The sequence below is a fragment of the Chrysochloris asiatica genome, unplaced genomic scaffold (assembly GCF_000296735.1).
Source record: "Chrysochloris asiatica unplaced genomic scaffold, ChrAsi1.0 scaffold00098, whole genome shotgun sequence".
NCBI classification, from domain to species: domain Eukaryota; kingdom Metazoa; phylum Chordata; class Mammalia; order Afrosoricida; family Chrysochloridae; genus Chrysochloris; species Chrysochloris asiatica.
In genome coordinates, this window is record NW_006408616.1 from 526115 (window position 1) to 552718 (window position 26604).

At 37.9% G+C, this 26604-nt stretch overlaps 1 protein-coding gene across 1 annotated transcript in view; it reads right to left on the bottom strand.

Moving 5' to 3' along the window:
• Positions 1-26604, bottom strand: part of GYS2 (glycogen synthase 2 (liver)) — a 60005-nt gene that overhangs the window by 7449 nt on the left and 25952 nt on the right. The window contains exons 6-13 of the mRNA XM_006866933.1: positions 20031-20148; positions 19730-19850; positions 14850-14956; positions 13459-13518; positions 10340-10418; positions 9480-9593; positions 4314-4440; positions 1552-1647 (exon numbers count right to left, since the gene is read on the bottom strand). Coding sequence (XP_006866995.1) covers positions 1552-1647; positions 4314-4440; positions 9480-9593; positions 10340-10418; positions 13459-13518; positions 14850-14956; positions 19730-19850; positions 20031-20148 — 822 coding nt within the window. The remainder of the gene's footprint in view (positions 1-1551; positions 1648-4313; positions 4441-9479; positions 9594-10339; positions 10419-13458; positions 13519-14849; positions 14957-19729; positions 19851-20030; positions 20149-26604) is intronic.

Genomic DNA, 26604 nt, shown 5'->3' on the forward strand with positions numbered 1-26604 from the left:
ATATTATCCTATCACAGACAGCATTGTACCTCATGACTGATGTGGATATGATCTTTTTGACAATGAAGGCAACACCATTCCTCTTCAATTTGTCATTTCTGGAATAGTAAACCATGTGGTTATCAGATTCCATCCAAATGGCTAATTCCAATTCATTTCAGCTCACCAATGCCTAAGATATTGATGCTTATGTGTTCAATTTCATTTATGACAACTTCCAATTTTCCTAGATTCATACTTCATACATTCCATGTTCCTATTTTCAATGGATGTTTACAGCTGTTTCTCTTCATTTTGAACTGTGGCCCATCAGGAAATGAAGGTCCCATGGGCTTTTCTCCCATGGGCTTTACTCCATTCACATCATCATGGTCAACTCTTCTTTGAGGAGGCATCTATTCCCCAGTCGCATTTTGAGTGCCTTCCAACCTGAGGGGCTCATTTTCTGGCACTATATCTGACAGTGTTTCCCTGCTATTCATAAGGTTTTCAGTAACTAAATATTTGGAAGTAGTTTGTCACTCTTTCTTCCTAGTCTGTCTTTGTCTGGAAGGTTATCTGACACCTGTCCACCATGGGTGACCCTGCTGGTATTTAAAATATCGGTGGCATAGCTTCCAGAATCACAACAACTCACAAGCCACCACAGTATGACAAACAAGGGCGAAGTCCTGGTGTGGTGTTGTAGGATACATACTAAACAGAAAGCTCTGTTTGAACCACAAGGTCAGTGGTTGAAACCTACCAGCTGCGCCTCAAAAACCATATATAGGGTTGCTATGAGTCAGAACTGACTCAACAACACTTAACAATAGCAGGCAACAAGGACATCAAAGGTGATATGCACATTCTCTGGCCATCTTAAACAATTTAGATAATTTTTGCTAATTTGACATGGAACCCGAGAAGAGTACCACTGAACAATTAGGTACTCTAATACCCTGGTTGGTGTTCCTGAATGGTGCCAACAGTGCACTAGTCCACCTGGAGGCCCAAGAATATCCTAGGGAACACTCTGACACAGTGGGGTCCTTAAGAGTTAGAATTGACTCTTTGGCAACTAATTGGTTAAGAAGACCTTGGTTATTATACGGTCACATCTAGAAAGTAGAGGCCAAACTCATTCAGAGAAAAATGAAAGGTGACAGGAGAAGATATTTCCTAAACTTAGTACTCCATTTCTAGTTCTGCAACACATCTTAAAAGTTTATAGTATTCTATACATGCTGTTGGACTCCTGGTGTGGCGCTGTGGGTTAATGCACCAGACTGCAAAGTGTGAACTGCAAGGTTGGTGGTTCAAGCTCACCAATTGCTCCTCAGAAACCCTAGACAGGGTCGCTATGGGTCGCAACTGACTCGATGGCATTTAACAACAACAACATATATGCTGTTGTCCATGAATCACATAATTACAGCTACCTAAAAATAAAATTATAAACACTAGTCTAATTATCAGGATAGCTTTAGAGTTAGGGTCTAGAAAGACGCTGTGGTTATTTTGGCTAAAGTTCACTTCTCCCAGGGTTGAGGTAATGATGAAAAATCTCACCATATGCAGTCGGATCAGCCACATGCTCCTGCATGAAACAGCCAAAGCCGGAGAGGTTTGTTGTCACACTGGGAATACCCATCACAGTACATTCAGCTGCCAGAGACATAGACAAAGATTACTTCCTGTATCTCTTAGACACAAAGATGGGGAAATGCCCTAATTCATCATATAATAATGGTGTTCACTTTGTGTCAGGCACTGTTCTAAACTGGTCACATGTATTAACTCATTTAATCTAAATAACCATATGAAGTGAGGCAGTAATTATTACCGTTTTACAAGTGAGGAAATGGAGGCTCGGAGAGTTTAAATGACTTGCCTAACTTCTAAAGAAGCTCTAGTAGCGTAGTGATTACCAGTAGGGCTGCTAACCTCAAGGTCAGCCCTTTGAAACTACCAACCATTCTACAGGAGAAAAATAAGTCTTTTTGCTCCTGTAAAGGTTTACAGTTTCAGAAACCCTGTACAGGGTCATTATGAGTGGGAACTGACATATCACCACCATCAACTTCAAAAAGCAAGGGAAGTGGTAGAGTTGGGATTCGAAGCAAAAAAAAAAAAAAAAATTCAGAAGGCTTAGGAAAGAAGGAGGAATAGAAATAAGTAACATAAAGAGGAAGTTGGACAAGTAATGTTACGTTGATAGGATTGCAACAATTGAAATGAAATAAAGTGTTTGTTTTTTAATGTCAAATTGATGATTTATGCTAAAATTTCACTCCATTCACAATAATTTTTTTTTTTTTTAAAGTGGGAAACTTTTGTCTGTTTGTCCCAAAAGCTTTGAAAATTTTTACAGTTACTTATGGTGGAACCTGAAACATTAGACTAGGACGTTATGTTAAACACTAAGTATGTGAGACACTAAGCGTGCTACAGGAGTGCTGGTGTAGTGCTATGGGATAAAGCACTGGGCCGCAAGCTTGGTTTGAATCACAGGGTCAATAGTTCAAGCTCACCAGCTGCTCCTTGGAAACACAGGGTTGCTAGGAGTCAGAAACAACTTGATGGCATTTAACAACAACAAAAGATCATAGGATTGCATTTATGTAGAATTTAAAAAATCTATGTTTAAGTTCTGATATCAGAAGACAAATATTTGAAAAGTTCCTTCCATTTGTAATTCAGCGAATGATCCTCTTAATAAACATGGCCACACTGTCCCCTTGTTTGGACTTCATCTCAATGATGACATTGAGATGCACAGAGGCAACATTCACTTTATCAACAACAAAGAAAAATGTTTCCTGAACCTTTTCTTTCAAAAACATACATGGAATTGCATCTAAACCATAAGGAAAATCTTGGATTACCAACAGGTGGTGGAAAAGTCATTATTGTTTCATTTGCATTGTTGTTACTGAGAACAGTTGAGTAAACCCCGACTTATAGTGACCCTGTATAGGACTCCTGATGAGTTGTTGTAGAATCAGCACTGGACTGCAAACTATAAGGTCAGCAGTTCAAACCCACTAGCTGCTTCTCAGAAACCCCATACAGCATCGCTATGAGTCAGAATTGACTCAAAGGCATTTAATAGCAACAACATAGGGTTTCTTAGGAGCAGCTGGTGGTTTTGAACTGCCAACCTTGCAGTACAAAACCAACTTTGTGATCCAGTGCTCATCCTACAGCACTATACCAGTATGCCATTATTTGCATTGGTATGCATTTAATAGATTTCCTTTCCTTAGAATTAAGTATTTAAGTACAAATAAAAATTGATCTCTTTGACATTAATGGCAACCAAGCTAGTAGGGACAAGTGAAGAAAAGTAGATAGTGAATCTGAGAATACACCACTTGTAAAGAAAAAATTAGAGCTTGAGAACATTTGGCTGGAACAATGAAATAATTTACAATATCTACACTGAATTGTCATTTAAAGTACCTCTTTTTTGAGGAACAAGGATATCAAGAAGACTTTGAACTATACATCTTTTTATACTGTCTGTTTCTATAACTATATGAATGTATTAGCTATTAAAAATCAAACACACCTGTAATTTGTCTTTAAAAGTATTCTCATGAAATAAATTTTAGAAAAGAATACTGAACTTTTTAATCATATTAACACTTTTTGTTGTTGTTAAGTGCTGTTGAGTCAGTCCCAACTCATAACAACCCTGTATAGGATTTTTGAGGAGCATCTGGTGAGTTTGAACCACTACCCTTATGGTTCAAACCAATCTGGTAGTCCCGTGCTGTATCCTGCAGTGCCACACCAAGACTCCATATTAACCCTACTTGCAGTCGATTTCTCCTTCGCATTATTGAATGAGACAAATAAAGAAGGAAAGAAGAGAGAGAGAGAGACATGCTCAGGTTACATGAGAGTGATCCTCACTTTTCTTTTCAAGTTGGGAATAAATTGAAAAGTAAGACAAAGTTGTCATCAGTCAAAGAACTGTGCCACATCAAGACTCCATTAATGGAAGAGATTGGTAAAGATAACTAAATAATGAGTAATCTTTATAAAATATTCTCTTTATTTGGAATGCAAAGAGGTAACTTATTCAGAAACTCACTAATATATGGCCAACCTCACCCCCATATACTTACAAAATCTTTGTCCTTATTCTTAGGTCAGAATCTACAAAGTATAAAATTGATCCCTGAGATCGTTCCAACAAAACTTATTTTAAAATCAAGCTTCAAAATAAAAACCTTAATAGAAATTACATGTCAATTTTGAATGTTCCATGCATGTGACTGAAATGCAAACAGCTCAAAATGCTGCACAATATCCACATCATATACCTGGAGTGTAGCCCCAAGGTTCATAGTATGACGGAAATACTCCAAGATGGCAGCCTCTCACAAACTCTTCATAATCCATGGGTAATAAGGGGCTGGTGGAGGATAGGAACTCTGGATGCAAAATCACCTAATAAAGGAAAATTCACATGAGAATAAAAGAGAAATTAAAGGACAGCTCTTACATTTGGTTACTTCAAAATTGTAGAGTATTTGTGTTCAAGATTGAGGGGAAAAAGAGATTAGGAAAAATTAAAGTATAGCGCCTGGGAGATTTTAAAATTTTTTCCTCTTCTTTTCTCTTCATCCCGTATAAGTAAAAGTGTCTGTTCTGCAGAACTATCTCTCTCAGAATATCTGCTCTGATTCTTACATTCCCATTCAGCCTGTATCACCAATAAAAATATTTGGTTCTCTGACTGATGACAGCTTTGTTTTATTTCTCAATTTATCCCCAACTTGAGAAGGAAAGAAATCACCCTCAAATAACCTGACCATTTTTTCTTCTTTCCTTCATTTCTACCATCCTTCTTTCCTTTCTCCCTCCCTTCGTTCTTTCTTCCTTACTGTCTTTTCCCCCCTTCCTTCCATTCATCTCCCCAATTTCAAACCAAGACCTTCAATTCTGGAGTCCTGCTGTGGTGATGTAGGATAAGCATTGGACTGCTAATCACAAGATTGTTGGTTCAAACCCACTAGTAGCTCCTTGGAAACCCTCTACAGGGTTGCTATTAGTCATAATTGACTCAACAATACTTAACAACAACAGCCTGTAATTTTAATCCAACACCTCAGGGGTTAGTCTAGTTTTCTCCTTCTCAATATTTGTACCACCATCTTCCAAAATGCGATTCCTGGCTTCCATGATCTTTTTTATTTATTGGATTATTCCCCCTCTGTGTAATTAAACTTCTCTCTCTGCCACCCCTCCTGGTTCTGACTCTCTGTTACAGGATTTTTCCTTCAATGCCAGTGTGGATCTTCTTAACTCTGCTTGGCACTACAATGCCTGTCCCCTTCTAGTAGAGTTGCCTAACTTACGTTGCTCTGCCTAAGAACTTAAGAAAAAGGAAGAGAAAGAGCAAAAAGGAAATTAAAAAAAAAATTAAATATTACATTTAAATTTTAATTAATGAAATAGATATACATACTTCCAAAGCGAGCACCTTAGTGAAAAACCTTAATTTGGATATATGAAGGGGTTTCAAAAAGTTTGTGGAAAAATTCCATTATCCTATAATTCAATATTCCCACGAACTTTTTGAAGCTCCCTTACATACAAATAATGACAACTTTTATACAGCAATTTATATATTATAAATACTTTTTACATGTATTAACTTGTTTCTTCTAAGAACTATTGTGAGATGGGAACAATAGGCATTTTTTGTTTAACCTAACTTTAGAAAAAAGTAAACTAAGGCATAAAGAGAACAACTGAATTATTAAATTTCAAATTTGTTTCATTACTTTGTAATTTCAGCATATGCCAAGGTTTAAAGTAAAAAAACAAAGCCTGTCGTTTTCATTGCAATGGAAAGTTTTAACCCACTAATTCACAAGGACTTTATAGGCATTAATGATGCATCAGTAGAGTCACAAATAAGGGATAAGTTAAACCTAAGAAAAAATAACATGGCTCAATATACAAAGACAATACCTAAAAATGGTGAGTTTTTTCGATCATAAAATTCACCAAATGACAAAAAAAAAGGTGCATAAAATATTTTCCTTCACATAACATGACTTGAGTTCCTATTATGAGCAAAATTACTACATTGCAAAAAAAGAAAGGAAAAGACAAAGATACTGACAGTTTGAACAGGCATCAAATTGGCAGTCAGTTATACTCTTTTGGCAAAGAATAGAAAAAGGGATTTGAAAAACAATATGCCTACTTTGTCATTTCCAATTATAGAAAAGTTTGAACTCTCCAAAGCTCATTTTGGAACATGAAAATACCGCGGCTCAATCCTTTTGTTGCCAGCCAAACAGAATGATAGCACATCTAAAACAAGAAAACAGCTGCTCTGTGTTCTCTGACAGCCAATCACAGAAAACCTAGCTGAAGAAGGAATACGAGAGGTCAGCCCAGGGTTGTAGAGAAGATTACATAGATCCTACATACAAAAGCTCAGAGCAGAGCTCCTGGCTCAGAACAGTTCCTTAATCACTGACCCTTTCTTCACCTCAAGGGGAGGAGCTCTGGTAGCGTAGTGGTTACGTATCGGGCTGTGAACCGCAAGGTCAGCAGTTCCAAACTACCAGCAGTTCTGCGGGAGAAAGATGAGGCGTTCTGCTCCCGTAAAGATTTACAGCCTCGGAAACCCCGTTCAGGGTCGCTATGAGTCGGAACCGACTCCACAGCACTGAACAACAACAACAGGATACTAGTTTACTTTCACAGAGATGTATCCCAGACTTGAGACCTGAAATTTGCAGTCTGGTGCCATGGAGTTGGTTCCAAGTCCTAGCTACCCTGTATAGGGTTTCCGAGGAGTGGCTGCTGAGTTTGAACCACCAACCTTGTGGTTCAAACCGACCTTGCAGTTGAGTGCTTATAGGTTCCTTCCACGAAATAGTATGTTATGTGATTTGGCCATTATGTGATCACCAATAAAACCTTACGAGAGTCCACTTCTGATCATCTTTGTGGCTGCCGGCAGAGACTGCAAGGATGTGTAGTAGTAATAGCAGAGAGTAAAAAGGAGGTGGCAAGAGTGGTTAGAGAGAAAGTGACGAAAGAGCGACCAGAACATGTTTAGCCTTGCCTGCTGTTCTACCTGTCCGAACAACAGCACAGTCTAGGACCCCACAACCCCCACCACTTTCAGCTTACCCACTGGACAAAGCCTACACCCAGAGCTATATCCTCTGCCTTGCCTTTCTGTATTCTATCTGAGGTACAATGCTGCAAGACTCTGAGTTTGCAATCTTCAAAACCATTGGTGTTGTTGTTGAGTGCCATCACAGTTTTGACTCATAGCACCCTTTATAGGGTTTCCGATGAGCAACGGGTGGGTTTGTACCACTGACACTGCAGTTCAAACCGACCTAGCAGTGCAGTGCTTATCCTACAGCACCACATTGTTGTTGTTATTAAACCCTGTTGAGTGGGTTTCCAAGGAGCTGCTGATGGGTTTGAACTGGCAACCTTGTGGTTTGCAGTGCAGTACTGATCCTACAGTACCACACTAGAAGCCACAGTATTACTGTTGTTGTTAAGTGCTGTTGAGTTGATTCCGACTCATAGCAATTCTGTATAGGATTTTCAAGGAGCAGGTGGTGAGTTTGAACCGCTGACCTTAAGGTCAAGTGCTTATCCTATGGTACTACACTAGGACTCTGGAGTCACACCATCAGGCGAAAATAATAAACAAAAGGAGATTTGCTATCCCTTAAAAAAAAAAAAAAAAAAAAAGGCAACTTATGGAATGTTTTCAGAAATATAGTTAGTAAGATAAAAAACAAAATACCTAATTCTGAATTGACAAAGTTTTTTTCAGTGGCTCTGAGTGTGGATTAAATGTTAGCAAGGTACTATACTGTACCTTTATTTCTTTGTGTGTTTGCTGTATTTTTTTAATCCCAAGAAATGTTGAATGAAGAGTAGGAAAGAAATAACATCAGAGGGATACAATGTAAAACAAAGATTCTGTTTACTTGTTTTTAAGGTAAAGAATTTGAAGGAATATTTGTGGACAGGAAGGAAATGAGTTAATTGTAAACAGGGCAAGTTTGCTAAGAATATGAGAGGGAATGAGATCCCAGAACAGCCCTTAGAATCTGAAGCAAAAGAAGTAAGAATAGGTCAGAATCCATGTGTGAGGGCAACAAGGAGGGACATTGAATTCTTAATGACATCATCTACTAAAAGTGAAGGATTAAAGGGAAAGTGAAAAGCATTGAAATGATTGATAAGAGCAGTAACAATTGGATCTTGAATACAGTTTAATGGAATTGAATAGGGATGAGCAGTTCTCTGTTTACATGCGCTCCATTGTCCCCAACACCAAGCATATAGTCTGGAATTTAAGAAGCCTTTAGTAACTATTGTAAAGATTAGAATACACAGTGGAAGAAAACAGGTCTTACTCATACACACACCCTGTACCTGGTCATTGTAGGAACTCAAGAGCCAAAAGAATGAATAGATCAATAGAAAGTTACATTAAAACACCATTAGCCACATTTTCTGAAACTGAAAACTTTTCACAAGATTCTCTTAAAATAATATGAGAGAGTTAAAAACTGATCCAGGACAAATGTCATCATCTTTTAATTCCATATTTCCACAAAATTTTTGGAGCCCCCTTGTACCTATAGAATGTATCCAGTAAAATTTAGTGGTTTTATTATGTTTATTTACAGTGTTGCACAATGAAAATAAATGTTAGAATTGTGACTCAAGGTCATAAATATTCTTCAATTTTCAAGAATGCTTTCAAAATACTTATTATACTCTAATTTCCTATTCTTATAGATACTCCATATTCCTATTCTTGCTACACAAGGCCTCTTTAAAGTGTTGAAGTGCAAAGATTCAGTTTGAGGACTAAAGTGTGACTGACCCAAGCCATGGTATCTTCATTGTATGCATATGAAAATTGGACAGTGAATAAAGAAGACCATTGAAGAATGGATACATTTGAGTTATGGTGCTGGAGGAGAATATTGAAAGTACCATGAACTGCCAAAAGTACAAAGAAATCTGTATTGGAAGAAGCACCGTCAGAGTTTTCCTTGGAAGACAGGATGGTCAGACTTCGTGTCTTATACTTCAGACATATTATCAGGTGGGGCCAATCCCTGACAAAGGATATTATATTTGGTAGAGTGGAGGGTCAAAGAAAAAAGAGGCAGACCCCCGAATGAGATAGATTGGCATGGTGGTAGCAGCAGCAATGGGCTCAGGTATAGCAAAGATTGTGCAGTTGGTGCAGGACCAGGCAGTGTTTCATTCTGTTAATGCATAGGGTTGCTGTGAGTGGGTGCTAACTTGATAACACCAAACAACAATTTCCTAAGACAGGAAGCAGAATTAATTTTATTTAGAATTATTTAAAACATATCTGATAATGTTGAAGCAAGTCAGGGAGGTTTCTGATAAATTTTCAAAATAGGTATTCTACATAATTTCGAATCGTCCTACATAAACATTAGTTCTACCTTGACTCTGTCTGTGCGGCTGTTGAAAAGTCCAATACGTCTGATGGTGCTGAGGATGGGATCGGTGGAATCATCAATCATATTGTGAGTGGTCACTGGAGGCAAAGAATGTCGCTGAAGTAATAGAGAAAATAAAATGTCAATTTGTGGAAAGAATTAATAAGTATGACTCATTTCAACAATAGGTCACTGGTAATGGTTCATCCAACCTTTATGCCCTCCGTCTTTTGAGATGACACAAATGATGACTAACTGTTGTTTGTGTTCTACAGGAAAACAATGGGCTGAAGAACTCCCTTCACAGTTTTTGTTTTTCACCCGCAGTGGTTATATGAAAGGCTGAAATGTCTTGACTGCTTCTGGGCCTTCACTTTAAATATAAAGATGGACTGAGATCTAGAATCTAAGCAGAGTTACCCTTTTTGGTCCTTCCAAGTGAGCTGTCTTCTGGTGCCCAGCGTGTCACTGTTACAACTTCTGTAACATGAGCTTCAGAACACACAACACACATATTTGGCATGAATTCCACTGGACTTTGAAACATTAATTTTGTCTACTGTGACTCAGAAATACCTGGTTTTTGAAAAATTTAGGATTTTTGCTATTGCAAGATACAGTTTTTCAATTGGATTCCAAACACAGTTTGTAATTGTATATTAAGACAAAATTTAGACACTTTATAAAGGGACCTTAAAGCACTCATGCAAGAGAAAATACAAAGTTGTCGTTTAGATGAGTATTTAAGAATGTCTTGTCTAGCTCTCAGGTTAAAAAATTTCCCAAATTAGCTCATGCCAATAAATTAAAATACAGACTTAAAAGTTATGGGAAATAGTGAGCATTTTTTTTGTTTTTATTACCTGAGTTGAAAAGATGGCTCTTTTCATAATTGTTAGATCATCTCGATCCAGAATATTATTTATATCAGGAATTTCTCCTCTGCAGGAAAAATAATGTTAATAGTAAAAATAAAAATAGCTGGCACTAATTCAGTACTTCCCTATGACAGACATTATTCTAAGCTCTTTAAAAATAAATGTAAAAAGTAATTTTTTTAATAAAAAAAATTGAGCTATCAAGGCATGAAAACACATAGAAAAACCTTAAATACAAATTGCCAAGTGAAATAAGTTAGTTTTAAAACGCTACATACTCTAAGGTTCCAACTATATGACATTCTGAAAAAAGACAACATTATAGAGTCAGTGAAAAAAAATCAGTGATTGCCAGAGGTTCTGGGAAAAGGAGATAAAGATTACACCTACTCCTCATTTATCAACGACCCAACATTTCACATTCACAGCATAGTAAATATTGTTGCTGTTGTTAAGTGCTGTTGAGTCAGTTCCGACTCATAGTAACCCTGTAGAGGGTTATGAGGAGTGGCTGGTGAGTTTGAACCACCAGCCTTGCAATTCAAACTGACCTTGAGGCCAAGTGCTTATCCTGCCATTCCACACCAGGACACACCAATGATATACATCTGATGTTAATGAACACCAAAGAAACCTGGCTGTCATGGTTAAGGTTATGTGTCAGCTTGAGTAAGCCATGGTTCTCAGTGGTTTGACAGTTATGTAATGTAATTTGGCAGTTTTATAATGATGTGACTTGGCAATCATATAATGATGTAATCATCCTCTAATCTGAGACCTGATGTAGTCATCTTCCATTTTTGCATTTTGCATCTTGGTCTTTGGAATCTAACCATGTCAATAAGTGAGGAGTGGGTATAATAGGTGGCCCTGTTGCTGTTGTGTTGATTCTGACTCATGGCAACTTTATAGGACAGAGTAGAATTAGTCCTTAAGGGTTTCCAAAGTTGTAAATATTTACGAAAACAGGTTGTTACATTTTTCTCTGCGGGTGGGTTCAAACCATCACCATTTCAGTGAACAGTTCAGCACCTAACCACTGCATCCTTTTTAATAGCTGGAGCACAATGAAAGGGTAGTGAAAATATTCTGTGTGGTACTGTAATGCTGGACACATGACATCATGCATTTGCCAAAACACATAAAACTATACGACGTTGTTGTTAAGTGTCATTGAGTCACTTCCGACCCATAGTGACCCTGTATAGCATTCCCAAAGAGCAGCTGGTGAGCTTGAACCACTGACCTTGCAGTTCAAATGGCTTTGCAGTCTGGCACGTTAACCCACAGTGCCATACCAGGACTCTAAACTATACAATACACAGATTGAATCTTAATGTAGACTCTGTTGCTAGATGCTGTCAAGTCAGTTAAGACTCATAGTGACCCTGTATAGGGTTTCTGACACTTTCACTCTTCACAGGAACAAAAAGTCTCACTTCGAGTAGCTGGTGTGCTCAAATGCAGGCCTTATGGTTTACAACCCAAGGCTTATCATATGGAGCCTCGGCACTCAATGTAGACTATGTTGTTGTTGTGTTACGTTGCTGTGTTGCTGTGCTATGAGTTGGTTCTGAATCATAGCTATCCTGTATAGGATTTCTGAAGAGCAGGTGGTGAGTTTGAACTGCTGACCTTTTGGTTAGCAGTGCTTATCCTACAGTACTACACCAGGAATGTAGACTGTAGACTTTAGTTACTAACACTGTATCACATTTTATTAATAATAACTAATGTACCACATTAATGTAAGATGCGAATAATAGGGTAAATTGTGAGAAAAGTGAGGAGGAACACAGGAATTTTATGTTCTGCCTGCTCAAATTTCATATTAATAAAAAACTGGTCCCAAAGTATAGTCAATCAATTATAAACAATCCTCCAGCACTGTTTCATGAAGAGATCTATATCAGGTAATATTCATCAATCAGTCTAGAGATATTGTCTCCCATCAACTCAAACAAATGAGTTATAAATTTAATTCTGTGGTTGAGATGTTAAATAAATACAGTCATTGTTCTTGACTGAAGTCAATGACTGAATTTTCACACACACACACAAACAATAAATGTAAAGCACAAACTTACATTTATTTACATTTATTGTGATGAAATGCACAAATTTCTATATGTCAAGAAGTTTGATAGTACAAAAGAAAATGAAAATTCATTATTGAAATTATTAATGTGGAGCATCAGGAAAACAGTCTCACTATATTTTGTTTACTTTTGATTGCTACACTCTAAAGTGCCCATAACATATCTATATCTAAATTTATTTCTTTTTTTTTTAACTAGTAAAAAATAAATGATGCCCACTTTCCACCATGGGTCAGAAGACACATATACAAGGGAGCTTTGTAGGCTCATGGAAAAATGGAATTAAAAGATAATGAAATTTTCCACAAATTTTTTGAAAATTCCTCATATATAATATCAATATATACTGTATTATTTATTAATCTATATGTAGTCAATATTTAATATAGAGTAAGTATTTTAGATTGTTGTTGCTTGGTATATAGGGTTTCCAAAGAGCAGCTGGTGAGTTTGAACCACCAATCTTGCTGTTTAAAAGACCTTGCAGTCTTATCCTATAGTGTGACACCAGAACTCTGATATTTAGTATATTAAGTCCACATATATTAAATATCTATTAAAATATATGTTGTTGTTGCTCTCAAATGCCATGAAGTCAGTTCCAACTCACAGCGACCCTTTACAGAGCTTCCCAGGTACAGCTGGTTGATTTGAATGGCTGATCTTGAGGTTAATAGTCCAGTGTTTATTCTACAGAGCCACACCAGGACTCCAAGTAAGTACATATTTTTTACTTAAAATCTCCCTCAGCTTCAGATTAATATGCTAGTCCTTAAAGTGGCTTTTATTGAATTAGAAGCTGTTGTTATATGTAAAGATCTTCTCATTTGTACAAATTGTTTCCAAATATTTCTCAAATGGATGATAAAACAAAACCTGATTATATGACTTAACAGTCTTCTTAATAATAAATTATTCATATATGAAACAAAATACAGTATCTGACTTGTTAAATATGAATAGTAAAGTCCTAAATGTTTTGCATAGAGTATTCCAAGCACCTACCTTAATAATGCATCATAGACTTTCTTTCCAAACTTTTCTTTCACAGAATGTGCAATGTCCCTGTTCAAAATAGAAAGATTTAAAACTGAAACAAAGTGCCATAGGTTTTCATCTTGACTTGTTCTAACAGTGGTGGTGTTTCACCCATGAATTCTTTGAAAAGATGTAGATCTCTTTTGCATGGCCTCTTCCATTATTGGTCTATTTGCCAATTTAGCATTAGTTAAAATCTCTAGAGCTAAGGCAACAGGGCACCATGACCTGCCCAGAGAGCTTAAAATTCAATTATTCTTTTGCTTAAAAATAATTAGGGGTAGAGAAGAGGATTGAAGTTGTCAAGGACTTCATTCTTCTTGGATCAACTATCAACACTCACAGAAGCATCAGTCAAGAGATCAGATGACGTACTGCATTAGGCAAATCTGCTGCACAAGACCTTTTTAAAGTGTTGAAGAGCAAAGATGTCAGATTGAGGACTAAGGTGTGACTGACCCAAGCCATGGCATTTTCAATAACCTCACATGTATGTGAAAGCTGGACAGTGAATAAGGAAGACCATGAAATAATTGATGCTTTTGAGTTATGGTGTTGGAGGAGAATACTAAAAGGCTGACAAAAGAACCAATAGATCTGTTTTGGAGGAAGTGCAGCCAGAGTGCTCCTTGGAGGCCAAGATGGCCAAACTTTGTCTCTCATACTTTGGACATATTATTAGGAGGGAACAGTCGCTGGAGAAGGATATCATATTTGGTAAAATGGAGGGTCAGAGAAAAAGAGGAAGACCCCCAATGAGATGGATTGGCCAGGTGACAGCATCGATGGACTCAAGTGTGGCAACAGTAGTGAGGTTGGCCCAGAATTGGACATTGTTTCATTCTGCTGTGCATAAGGTCGCTATGAGTCGGAGCTGACTCGATGGCACCTAACAACAGAGAAAAGAGTGGATGGCAGAAATAGAAGAATGGGAGTTCATTGGTAATTATTGAATCTGGGTGATATCTCTATAAGAATCATACTAATCTCTTGACTTTTGCATATGTTTGAAGTCTAAGAGATCTACAAAGAATTTCGTCTTCCTCCATGAAAGCACATTCCAAAGCTGTTGCTCTTTCATAGTCACACAATTTTACAGGTACTACATAAGCTGTAATAGTAACGCAAAGAAGTAGCATAGTAACTTAAAGACGATAACAAGTGGTAATTGAACTACAACAATCTTAAAAATTATTAAAAACAAAGTTCTTGAAGACGTCAAAGATCATTCACTTAAAAAAAAATCCCTTTATCCTTATGGCCTGAAAACATGAAGACGTCAAAGATCATTCACTTAAAAAAAAAAAAAAATCCCTTTATCCTTACGGCCTGAAAACATCAACAAGATGTGGGTTTACCATAGTTGTTTTCGAACTGCCTGTCCCTTCAGGGTTTCCACATTGAAATTATTTGTCTTGGCAGGCATAATGAAAAACACCACCACTGTGACGTCACTTTTATGCATCTGAGGAAGGATTAGAAAACACAACAGAATCAGCCATCAAAGATAGAATAAAATGGATACTTTTTGTTGTTGTTAAGTGCTGTCGAGTCGGTTCCAACCCACAGCGACCCTATATAGGGTTTCCAAGGAGTGGCTGGTGAGCTTGAACCACCGACCTTTCAGTTCAAATGGCTTTGAAGTCTGGCACATTAACCCACAGCGCCACACCAGGACTCCACCTTAAACATTGAAAAATTGTTTTTTAAATATTTTTAGAGAAAAAGAATACTTACTTATGATACACAGAGAAATTATATCCACATTCCTGAGATTTTTTTGAAAATTTTAAATTGAAATCTGGCTTTCAATCCAGATTTCTCAATTTACCAGTTTGAAAATTCAGACATAAAATATGTACATGATATTGGTCATCTAAAATACATAACTTAGTTCTTATTGGTATCATTGTTTTTCAATGGTTAAAAAAGGAAAGAAAAAAAAAATAAAAAGGTAAATATGAGCTAATGTGAGAAGACCAAGATGAGTCCTTTAAGATTTCAGATTGGAAATTTAATGAGTAATTTAGTTTTGGTATATTTCTTTCTTTTTTTTTTTTTTTTCAGATTTTTCAATTAAATTTCTTGATTTTCATGAAATTTTGTTTTCAAGCTCTAATGGGAAAGAAGAAGCACGTGTTCAGCATTTTTGGTATAGAAGAACCTGTACTGAATGCTTTAAACACACTATTTAATCTAATCTTAGTGATAACTCTGTTCAATAGATTTCACATTCCTTGTTACGGAAATGTAGAAAGATTACATACCCACATTTTGCCTGAGTTTCTGTATTAGGTTAGTGGCAGAGCTAGAATTCAAACTGGTGTTTTCTGATTCTGTATTTTATGTTTTCTTTTTCTCTTACCCTAAATACCATTAGCGCTGTGGGCTAATGCACTCCACTGCAAGGTTGGCTTGAATTGTAGGGTTGGCGGTTCAAGCTCATCAGCTGCTCCTCAGAAATCCTATATGAAGTCACTGTAAGTTGGAACTGACTCATTAGCACTTAACAACAACAACAAATACCATTGGCCTAGTATCTTTTAGAAAGAAGTAACAGATCAAGCAATGCAAGGAATGAAAACATGAATTCTCTTAAAACCATGGACATATGAATCATGTATTCTGGCAACAACTGATTCTTCCTACAATGGTGGGGGTGGGTGGCATTTTACCATCTCTGAATTCTAGGGCCTAACATTCTATTCAATAAATCTATAGAAGTCATAGAATAAGAGAGAGCCAATCTGCTATTAAGGAGTCCCGGTGTGGCGCTGTGGGTTAATGTGCTAGACTGCAAAGTCAGTTTGAACTCCAAGGTCGGTGGTCCAAGCTCAATAGTCACTCCTAGGAAACCCTATACAGGGTTGCTATGGGTTGGAACCGACTTGATATTACTTAACAACAACTACAATAACAATGTGCTATTAAAGAATACATGAACTCTGTGGAAAATGCATAACTTCTTTAAATTTCTATAGTATTTGATTATGATTCAGGCTGCTAACCTCAGGGTCATCAGTTCAGAACTACCAGCTGTTCCGCAGGAGAAAAATGAGGGTTTCTGCTCCCATAAAGAATTACAACCTCAGAAACCCTGTACTATGGGTTTCTATGTACTAGGGTTGCTATGAGTTGGAACCGACGCCACAGCACATAGCAACAACAATGTGCAAAAATGACTAGGCCTTTCTTTCATATCTAAAAATAAGGTAAGTATTAATAAATAAATTGATTAATAATGCCCCTAAGCATGATTTAAAACTATGCATAAAACTATGAGGCTTGTTGAAAAAAAGACATTGGGAAATATTATGAAATGAGATAATTTCAACTTTTTCTAGTTTTCAGTTGTATTATACAGTTGTTGATTTTTATTAATATATTGCTTTTTTATTAATGTGATTTTAGTTATTTTTGCCATGCATGTTTTATAATGTCAGTTCTAAGTCAAGAATAAATCTATGTTCAAGAAACAAAAAATTTAATTGGAGAGCAGTACAGAGGGATTTTTTAAATTGTCTTAAGTATCTCAGTAAGATTTAAATTCTACACCTATTAGTCCTAAGGTCTCCTATGACTGTTTTATTGTTATCATTTCATATTTTTATGTGATATGATTAGAATGCAAGCCAATAACATCCATCAATAGCGATGACTTGGTACCATTCTCCATTTGTTGGTGTTGTGAGGTGCCATCAAGTTGGTTCTGACTCATAGCAACCTTATACATGATAGAACAAGACACTGCCTGGTCCTGTGCCAACCTCATAATCATTGTTACACTTTAGCCCATTGCTCCTGTCACTGTGTCAACCCATCTCATTGGGGGTCTCCCTCTTTTTTGCTAATCCTCCACTTTACCAACCATAATATCAGTCACCATAGTTTTGTCTATTGGAGCATATCATATTGCTGCATTAATTTGGAACACATTTTAACTCCTGTCTTCCTGAGAGTGAAATGATTCTACATTGTTGGGAATAGGCATTTGCTTTCGCACTTTATATGTTTCCCTGTGACAGGACACACCTAGTTTACCACTTTTGTTGTTAAGTACTGTCTGACCCTGTATAGGGTTTCTGAGGAGTGTCTGCTTGTTTTGAATCACCAAAATGTGGTTAGCAGTTCAGCACTTATCCTACAGCATTGTCAGGACTCCTTAACACTTCTAGATTCTCTATTTTCAGGAAGGAAATGTGGTTGGTGAGCTTGGGAGAAATGAGTTTGTATTTGTGTATCCCTTCCTACAGTGATCCTATGCTCTAGTGCTCGGTACTCAGTTCAATGGTAAATGTCACTCTGAAGGACCATTTTGGGTCAGAGGATAATGGTGATAGCCAGAGTTACCTATGACTGGATTGATAAGTCTAATACCAGGGTCATTATTAGGATGCTCATTATTGCCATTTACCCAAGCCACATCTTCTATTAAAGTCCTTCTCAGTTAAAAATTATATTTTGTTTTTCACTTGATTGAATTCTTAATATTTATATTACAATTATGGAGTCCTAGTATGGTGCTGTAGGATAAGCACCAGACCTCAAGGTTGGTTTGAACCACAAGTTTGAGTGTTTAAACTCAATAGTCGCTCCTCAGAAACCCTATACAGCGTCGCTGTAAGTCGGAACCAACTCGATGTCACATAACAACAACATATTACAATTGGTTACAAAACCCAATGAGTTGCAGAAACATCAAGGCAAGTGGCCAGGTCCTCTCAACGCAAACCCCCTTCCAAGACTAAGACTCAACAGAAATGCACGCTCTGATTGGTGACCACACACATCACTGATGGGGGGAAATGGGGTAAAAGCAGCAATGAAGCAGCAAGCTAAGCCCTACAATGTTCAGTGGACTTCTGTGGACCCAGTTGGGGACCTGGATGACAAGCAGTGTGAGGAGACCTGGGGACTCTTGGGCCCAGAGTCAGTGGATTGGCCACGGAGGACTCGAGAGGAGAGCGGAACTACCGGCTGACGGGAAGAGAGGGCATATGCACAGGAGCGCCCACACTTGCAGATGATACCCATGTAACCGGGACTGGATGACTGGATGATCAGAGCTCAACGAGGAGAAGATAGAAGAGGGGGAAAAAAGAGTGAGCTGATATAATCTGATGAACTTGACCTATACCTATGGAGCAACAACTCAAAAGAAGGAACAAATCCTTACAGCAAGAATCATTCCCACACCCTCCACACACAGAGTGGACGGAGATGGGCAACTTGGAAATTGGATACTCAAATGGGGATGGGGGGACTACAAAGGCAAGAAGTGATTGGCTTACAAACTTTTAAGGGGGAACCTAGTGCTAGGGAGCATGGAGGAAGGCAGAATCTCCAGTGGGTACTATTCAATCTGTCTGGGCGGAGCGGATGAAAGGAAATACAGATGGATAACTCGTGATACTGTAGTGAATAATGCTCATCAGGATGGATTATGAGGGTTGGAAATGCAAAGGTAGATGTTTTGGAACAAGGAAGGGAGTGATTAATTCTACAGGGTAGGAGCGGGGTATCTGGGACCATCAACGGAGAAGAGCCGAGAGCTGGACCCTACCCAGAGAAACAGAGATGCCTGAGATGGAGACTTTGGATCCAGAGAGGGAAAGGGACTGTGGGCTGAAAATGGGGGTGGGGTGGTGGGGAGGCAGTGTAGGGGGCGGGCTTCTAGGATATACCCTTTTGTTGGTTGATAATGCATGGAGGGGATTGGAACCATGGCAATGAGATGATATACTATGGAATGAATGTAAAACTAAAGTTCTTTCATGTAAACTACCATATAATTCACAATAAAACATTAAAAAAAAAAATGAGTTGCAGGGATGTTATAATAACTTCCTAAATAAAATACAGGAGTCTTGGTGTGGCACTGTGGGTTCATGAACTGGACTGCAAAGTCCATGGCTGAAGCTCACCAGCCACTCCTCGGAAACCCAACACAGAGTCACTATGGGTTGGAACCTACTCGACAACACTTAACAACAACATAGTATAAGTTTGTGGGATTTCTTTTTTAAATATACTTGACAATGTTGACAAATACAAAACAATGTGATAAACTTAGTAAGTAATTTCAAAGACAGAAGTCATTTTTACAGCAGGGCTGTTGCTTTGATTTTAAAGTCATAAACTATATAGGAACTATTTAAGTAGGCAGAGAGTTCTTCACTTCCCATAGAGGAAATCCCTCCTTAAAAGAGTATTTTATCATGTTTTAGAGCTTTCTTACCCTCAGCAAGAAATTTAGCCTGGATAGGGATTCTAGGAAGATGTCAGCTCCTTTGTTTGAAAATTCGTATCTCCCAGCAATGAAAAGGAACAAAGTCTTTTCAAGATCAAAGTCAAGATGACTAAAACAAAACAAAATAGTTTAAAATGAAGTAACACAGCAGAGACAAAATGTACACATGAATTCTGTTAAAGTACAAAGGGGCTGGGAAAGACAAACATTTACTATACCAGTCTTGTTTCCACTATACCAAAGATCACTAAAAATTATTCGCTTTTTTTAAAAATAAAGGAAAACATACCCATAGAAATGTCCTCGAACAAAATCTTGGATCCTCGCCTTGTACATGGCATGAAGATTTTGAAATTCATGCACTGCTGAAAATTTCTTAACATTCAAGCCATTTGGAGTAACCACATCTGGAAAAGCAAAGACAGTTATGGACAATTTCTTCTGAGAGAATATCATTTTTGAGATACTGGTGCTGTGGGATCAGTACTAATCTGCAAACCAGAGGTTGGCAGTTCAAACCCACCAACAGCTCTTCAGAAACCCTATACAGGAATGCCATGAGTTGGAAGCTACTCGATGGCACTTAACAACAACAAATCAACGTAGATGTCTGATAACATTTCTAATTTCTGACTACCATAGAACTACATGTTAATAAGACTTCAGAATTCTAAGTCTTCTGGGTAAAATAGGACATTAGGAGGCCCTGACCATAATAATAATGAGTGACGATCCATTGCAATGATAATGATTATTCCAGTTAATAGTAATCAATTGCTGACTATTCACCAGATGCTACTGTAAATGCTTTACAATGTTAACTCTTCATTCTTGGAATAACCTTTGCAGTAGGTGCTCTTATTAGCTGCATTTTCAGAGATGAAAATGGAGACACCGCGCTGTTCAAGACCACATGGCTGGTAAGTGGAAGCAGATTCTAGGTAGTATACTTGCTAGTGTGTCCTGAGCCATTGCACCAAACCACTTCTTGCTACCTTCTTTTAACAAAATATGCAGGAAATGGTTTGCCCTGTAGAAAACTGGAAAGGTATCCCTTACTGTAAATACATAACTAACTCAGTCTACCCAACAGATTTTGTTGCTTAGGAAGGAAGATATTCTTGGGTTTCTGAAATATTGGTCTGTGGTAGGAAAGATAACAACTACTTGAGAGTACCTGTTGAGTTCAATAAACGGGCTACTGTATTTATTAGAAGTAAAAACAAAGGCAAGAAAAATTACAAAGCTGTGTAGACTGAATTGTTGTTGTTGCTAAGTGATGGAGTTACTTCTGACTCATAGCAGCTCAATATAGGGATTCCAAGGATAGGAATCATAAATAGAGGTGAGATTTAGAACCAAGGCAGTTTGATTCCTTGGTGTTGGGCAACAGTAATATTTACAACAATAATAAGCTAGGGATTAAGATTTGGAAAGTTTTGGGAGCCATTATTCAGTCTGTACTTGGAGTCCTGGTGTGGAGCTGTTATTGTTGTTAGGGGCCATTGAGTCAGTACTGACTGATAGCAAGCCTATGCACAACAGAATGAAACACTGCCTAGTCATGGGCAAACCTCACAATTGTTGCCACGCTTGAACCCATTCATGTTGCCACTGCCAATCCATCTTGCTAGGGTTTTCCTCCTTTTCTATGAACCTTACCAAACATGATCTCCTTCTCCAGTTACTGGTCCCTCCTGACAATATGTCCAAAGTATGAGAGTCGAACTTTGGCCATCTTGGCCTCCAAGGAGCACTCCGGCTGCACTTCTTCCAACACAGATTTATTGGTTCTTTTGGCAGACCATGGCACTTTCTCCTCCAAGCATATTCTCCTCCAACACCATAACACTAAAGCATCATTTTTCTATGGTCTTCCTTATCCACTGTCCAGCTTTCGCATGCATATGAGGTTATTGAAAATACCATGGCTTGGGTCAGGCGCACCTTAGTCCTCAAGCTGACATCTTTGCTCTTCAGCACTTTAAAAAGTTCCTGTGCAGCAGTTGGGAATACTCTATTTAATTTTCTGTTTCCACATAGAATAATAACTTCCCAGCATTGTTGTTGTTAGGTACTATTGAGTCAGTACCAACTTACAGCTACCTTATGCACAAAAGAATGAAACACTGCCCAGTCCTGGGCTAACCTGGGCTAACTTCACAACATATCATCTATAAAAGATGGGTTTTTCAATTTTCTAAGGGAGTCATTTTGGAGCTCATTATTTTCAAGTTTCAAGGTAATGTTGGATTCAACTGTCTATCTGTAATTAGTAAATTTTCATTGTTTTAACATCAGAAATGATTTTGAGTTGAATACATATTCAAAATATAATATTGCAGTAACAGGCCTTTGTCACTTAGTTTATAGTACTATTATTTCAAAATCTTGTCCCATTTAGAGTAGTCATGTGAGGTTTTAACTCAGCATTTGTTCTGGTACCTACGTAAGATTCTTACCAAATATTTGTGCTTTAAGCATTGTAGCTGTGGTTATAATTTTAACTGGGGAGGACTTCAAGGAAAAACAGACTCAGTTATGTGATATCATACTTTCTCCCCCTAGAAAAAAATTAATGTTTAATTATCTACTGAAAGTTGACTGACCTTTTTAGACAACAAGATATTCAGAGATGTCACAATTGTAGTCAGAGCCACCACATGTGTGTGTTCCTAGTTATTATAAGTGGAGTAAATTTGCAGAGTTTAAAGTTCTAGCAGTATAACATCCAAGTAAAGCTAACATGTGGGAAATCACATCAACAGGAGCTTGGTAAAAGACAATGAGCTGTACAAATAGTAATCACTGACATATATTGAACATTTACAATTGACTAGGAGCTCTGGTAGCGTAGTGGTTACAAATCAGGCTGCGAACAGCAAGGTCAACAAGGGCTAAAGGGGGTAAAGGTAAATGCGGTTATATACACAACCCTGGAACAACAGTGTTCTGTAGACTGAGGCATGGACAGATAGATACACAGGCTTAACGGGTAGGCAAGGGAAAGTGGAAATATTCTATAAATATATAAGGATTTGAAAGAGGATATTTGTACCTGGGTATTTCCCTTCATTGCAAACACACCTATGAATGTAGTAGAGCATGCAGGGGACAAAGTGATGAAAACGTCTTAGATACTATCAAACAGCTTATGGCTGCTGGGTCTGTGAGCTCAGGACCATAGTCTCAGGGGACACTGTGGTCAATTGTCAACAAGCAGAACAAGGTCCAAAACACAATGTTCTACATTCCATATTGGTGAAAGATGACTGGGATCTTAAACGTTCATGAGGAGCCATCTAAGGTGCAACTATTGATCTCTCCATGTGTGGAAGAAAGAAGAGTGATAAACATTTGAAGATGCTTGGACGCTTGGAATCTACTAGTTCAATGGGTCAATGGAACATGTGAACATCCATCACCATGACTCTGAAACCAGAACTAATGGTATCACTATCAACTGTTCTGAAAGGGATCACATCGTTGTTGTTGTGATGTGCCGTGGAGTTGGTTCCGACTCATAACGACCCTACACAGGGTTTCCGAGGCTGTAAATCTTTACGGGAGCAGACCGCCTCATCTTTAGAAGGCCCCAAATAGAGTGGGAGAAAATGTGGAACAAAACTCAAAATTACAAAAAAGATGGGGTTTACTGATCAGAAAAAGACTGGAGAAACCCAAGACCCAGGTCCTTGACCACTCTTTAGGTCTGGAATGGAATACAACCTTGTGCCCTAATTTTCAGCCAAGCAGTAAATTAGTATACAGGGGGAACAACAACACTAGTAAGGTATGCTCACCATGCACTGGTCAATCATTCAAGATCAAAAGGGCAATATTTCCCAAGGACAAAGTTGAGAAGGGATGAGAAGGTGGAAGGACTGTAAATAGGAACCATAAGGAGGAAGGAGAGAACTGTTGCTACATGGAGGGAATTGGAATCACTGAAATGAAACAAAGTGTATTATTTGTTGAATGTAAAACTGATGATCTGCTCTGTAAAATCTTCACTCAATTAAAAAGTTAAAAAAAAAAAAAAAGGAAGGAAGAGTTAGAAAAATGACCATCACCTTTAAGTGATAGGGAATGTAAAGAAGCAGTAGAATAATAAAACAAATTCAGGTCAGAGCAAAATGTTGAACACCAGAGACCAAGGGACTAGTGACTAAATGGAAATAATAGCTATGCAATACTCTTCCTTTTAAAAAAATTTAAACCATTCAGTGCCCCCATGTTCTGTTTGATCAAGGTACAGATTCCTTAGTTTGGCTAAGATGGCCAAACTTCATCTCTCATACTTCAGACATATTGTCAGGTGGGACCAGTCGCTGGAGAAGGATATCATGTTTGGTAAGGTGGATGGTCAGAGAAAAAGAGGAAGACTCCCCCCAACGAGATGGTTTGACCAAGTGGCAGCATCGATGGACTCTAGCGTGGCAACAGTAGTGAGGCAGTGTTTCATTCTGCTGTGCATAAGGTCCCTATGGGTCAGTACCGACTCAATGGCACTCAACAACATAACAACAAACACTCTTCCAAAATTTTGGCAATTGAAAGAAGAATGAAATTATGTGGTCATTTGATAAGGCAGTAGCTTCAGGAAAAAGTTTTATTTTAGAAGAGTGACAAAAAAGCATTTTTATAAGCTCATCAGCGATGGCATGATGGTTAAGTGCTCAGCTGCTAACCAAAAGTGAGAAAAATGTGGCAATCTATTACCATCAAAATTACAGTTAAGAAAACCCTATGGGGCAATTGGACACTGTCACATGGGGTCACTATGAGTTGTAATCAACTTAATGGCTCCCAACTACAGACTGAAGAAAAAGGGAAATATTCAAGAGAGAAATGAGCTACACATTTTTCCTACTAACTGAAGTAGAGGGTTCCTAAGAAACCTTTTTGTAAGCCCAAAACAGCATAAAACAAAAGTAGCAATTACCATTAATTTGTTTCCTGCCAGCAAGTATTTTCTAACTCATAGTGGCCCCATGAGACAGAACAGGAATCTCCGCTGGGTTTTCAAAGCCGTCATCTTTAAGGGATCAGATTGCCAAGTGTTTTCTACTGATCAATAATTTATATTAGAAAAAAATTTTTAGTATTCTGAGATTTAAAAAACAGCTTACAAATCACAGATACAGACAAAGTTATGGTGGTCTGATGCTGAGCTGATGAGCATAGTTCCGGAGGAGTAGTTTAGCTATCTCACTCTCAATGGTCAGGGGGTACACTGCCTCTTTAATAGCCAACTGCAAAATAAATCCTAGCTACACTTTTTGCCTTTTTTTCATAAAAGTGAAAATCTTCTTTAGATTTTTTTTAAGTCAACGAAAACAAGTAGATCTTTTTGCAAAAGTTAAGAGGCCTAAGATAAACTTGCAAAAAGTGAGGATACCTGTATTTATGGAACAAACTCCTATAAGAGAAATGGGAGTGAGAATCCAAGTGAATCCAAGATAATTCTCGGACAGTAGAAATAGTAGTATAGGTTCTTTATACTGTTACTATTCAAATCATTCAGATTCTTATCTATTTACTGTTTTATTATCTAGAACCTTAAGGAGCCCTGGTAGCATAGTGGATTACAAGTCAGACTGCTAACTGCAAGGTTGTTAGTTCAAAACTACTAGCTGCTCCTAAGGAGAAAGATGAGCATTTCTACTCCCGAAAGATTTACAGTCTCTGGACACCCTATACAGGGTCACTATGAGTTGGAACCTACTCCATGGCATGTAACCCCTACCATCACTATGACCAGCATCTTGGAATACTTCCTTTAGACATTTGACAATGTAAAAGGACAACTAGAGACAAGACAACAAGGATTAAATAAGCAGTCTATGTTAATGAAGAGTATTTTGTTGCAAGTAACAGAAACCTGCTAAGGCTAGTTTAAGCACAAAAAGAAAATAATTAATAGGATGCTGAAGTGTCTCAAGGCAAAGATTTACATAAGCCCCCAGAATTAGCTTAATTTGTGGTGTAAAACACTATGTTGTTGTTGTTGCTATTGTTAAGTGCTGCTAACTTGTAGTTCAAGTCAACCTTGCATTCTAGTGCATTATCCTACAGTACCACACCAGGAACCTAATGTCTTCTCTCGGTCTCTTACTCCTTTTACTGTATTATGGTTTAAACTCTGTTCCCCTGCCAATATGAAAGACACTGCCACTAGCTACAAAGCTGACCTTTCCATTCTATGAGCATATTCAAAGTGATGTGTGTGTGTATAGGAGAAGATGGTGGGTTTGACTTGCCGACCTTGAGGTTAGCAATCCAGGCCCCCAATGTATATATATATAGTTGTTGTTTCCCTACTCATCTATCAGTTTATCATACTGTAGTGGCTGTGGGGTTGCTGTGATGCTGGAAGCTATACCACCAGTATTTTAAATATTAGCAGGGTCACCCATGATGGACAGGGTTCAGAAAAGCTTCCAGACTAAGACAGACTAGAAAGGAGAAGGGGCAGACTACGTATGAATGTTTAGCCACTGAAAACTTTATGAATAACAGCAGAACATCATCAGATATCGTGTCAAAAGATGAAAACACTATGAATAGCACCAGAATATTGTTAAATATAGTGTCAGAAGATGAGACCCTCATGTTGGAAGGTCCTTAAAATACAACTGGGGAAGAGCTATCTCCTCAAAGTAAAGTTGGCCATGAGGACACAAATGGAGTAAAACTCTCAGGACCTTCATTCACTGATGGGGCACAACTCAAAATGAAGAGAAATGACTGTAAACATTCATTAATAATTGGAAATGGCATGCATAGTATATGAATATAGGAAAATTGGAAGTTATCAAAAATGAAGTGGGACACATAAAGATTGATATCCTAATCATTAA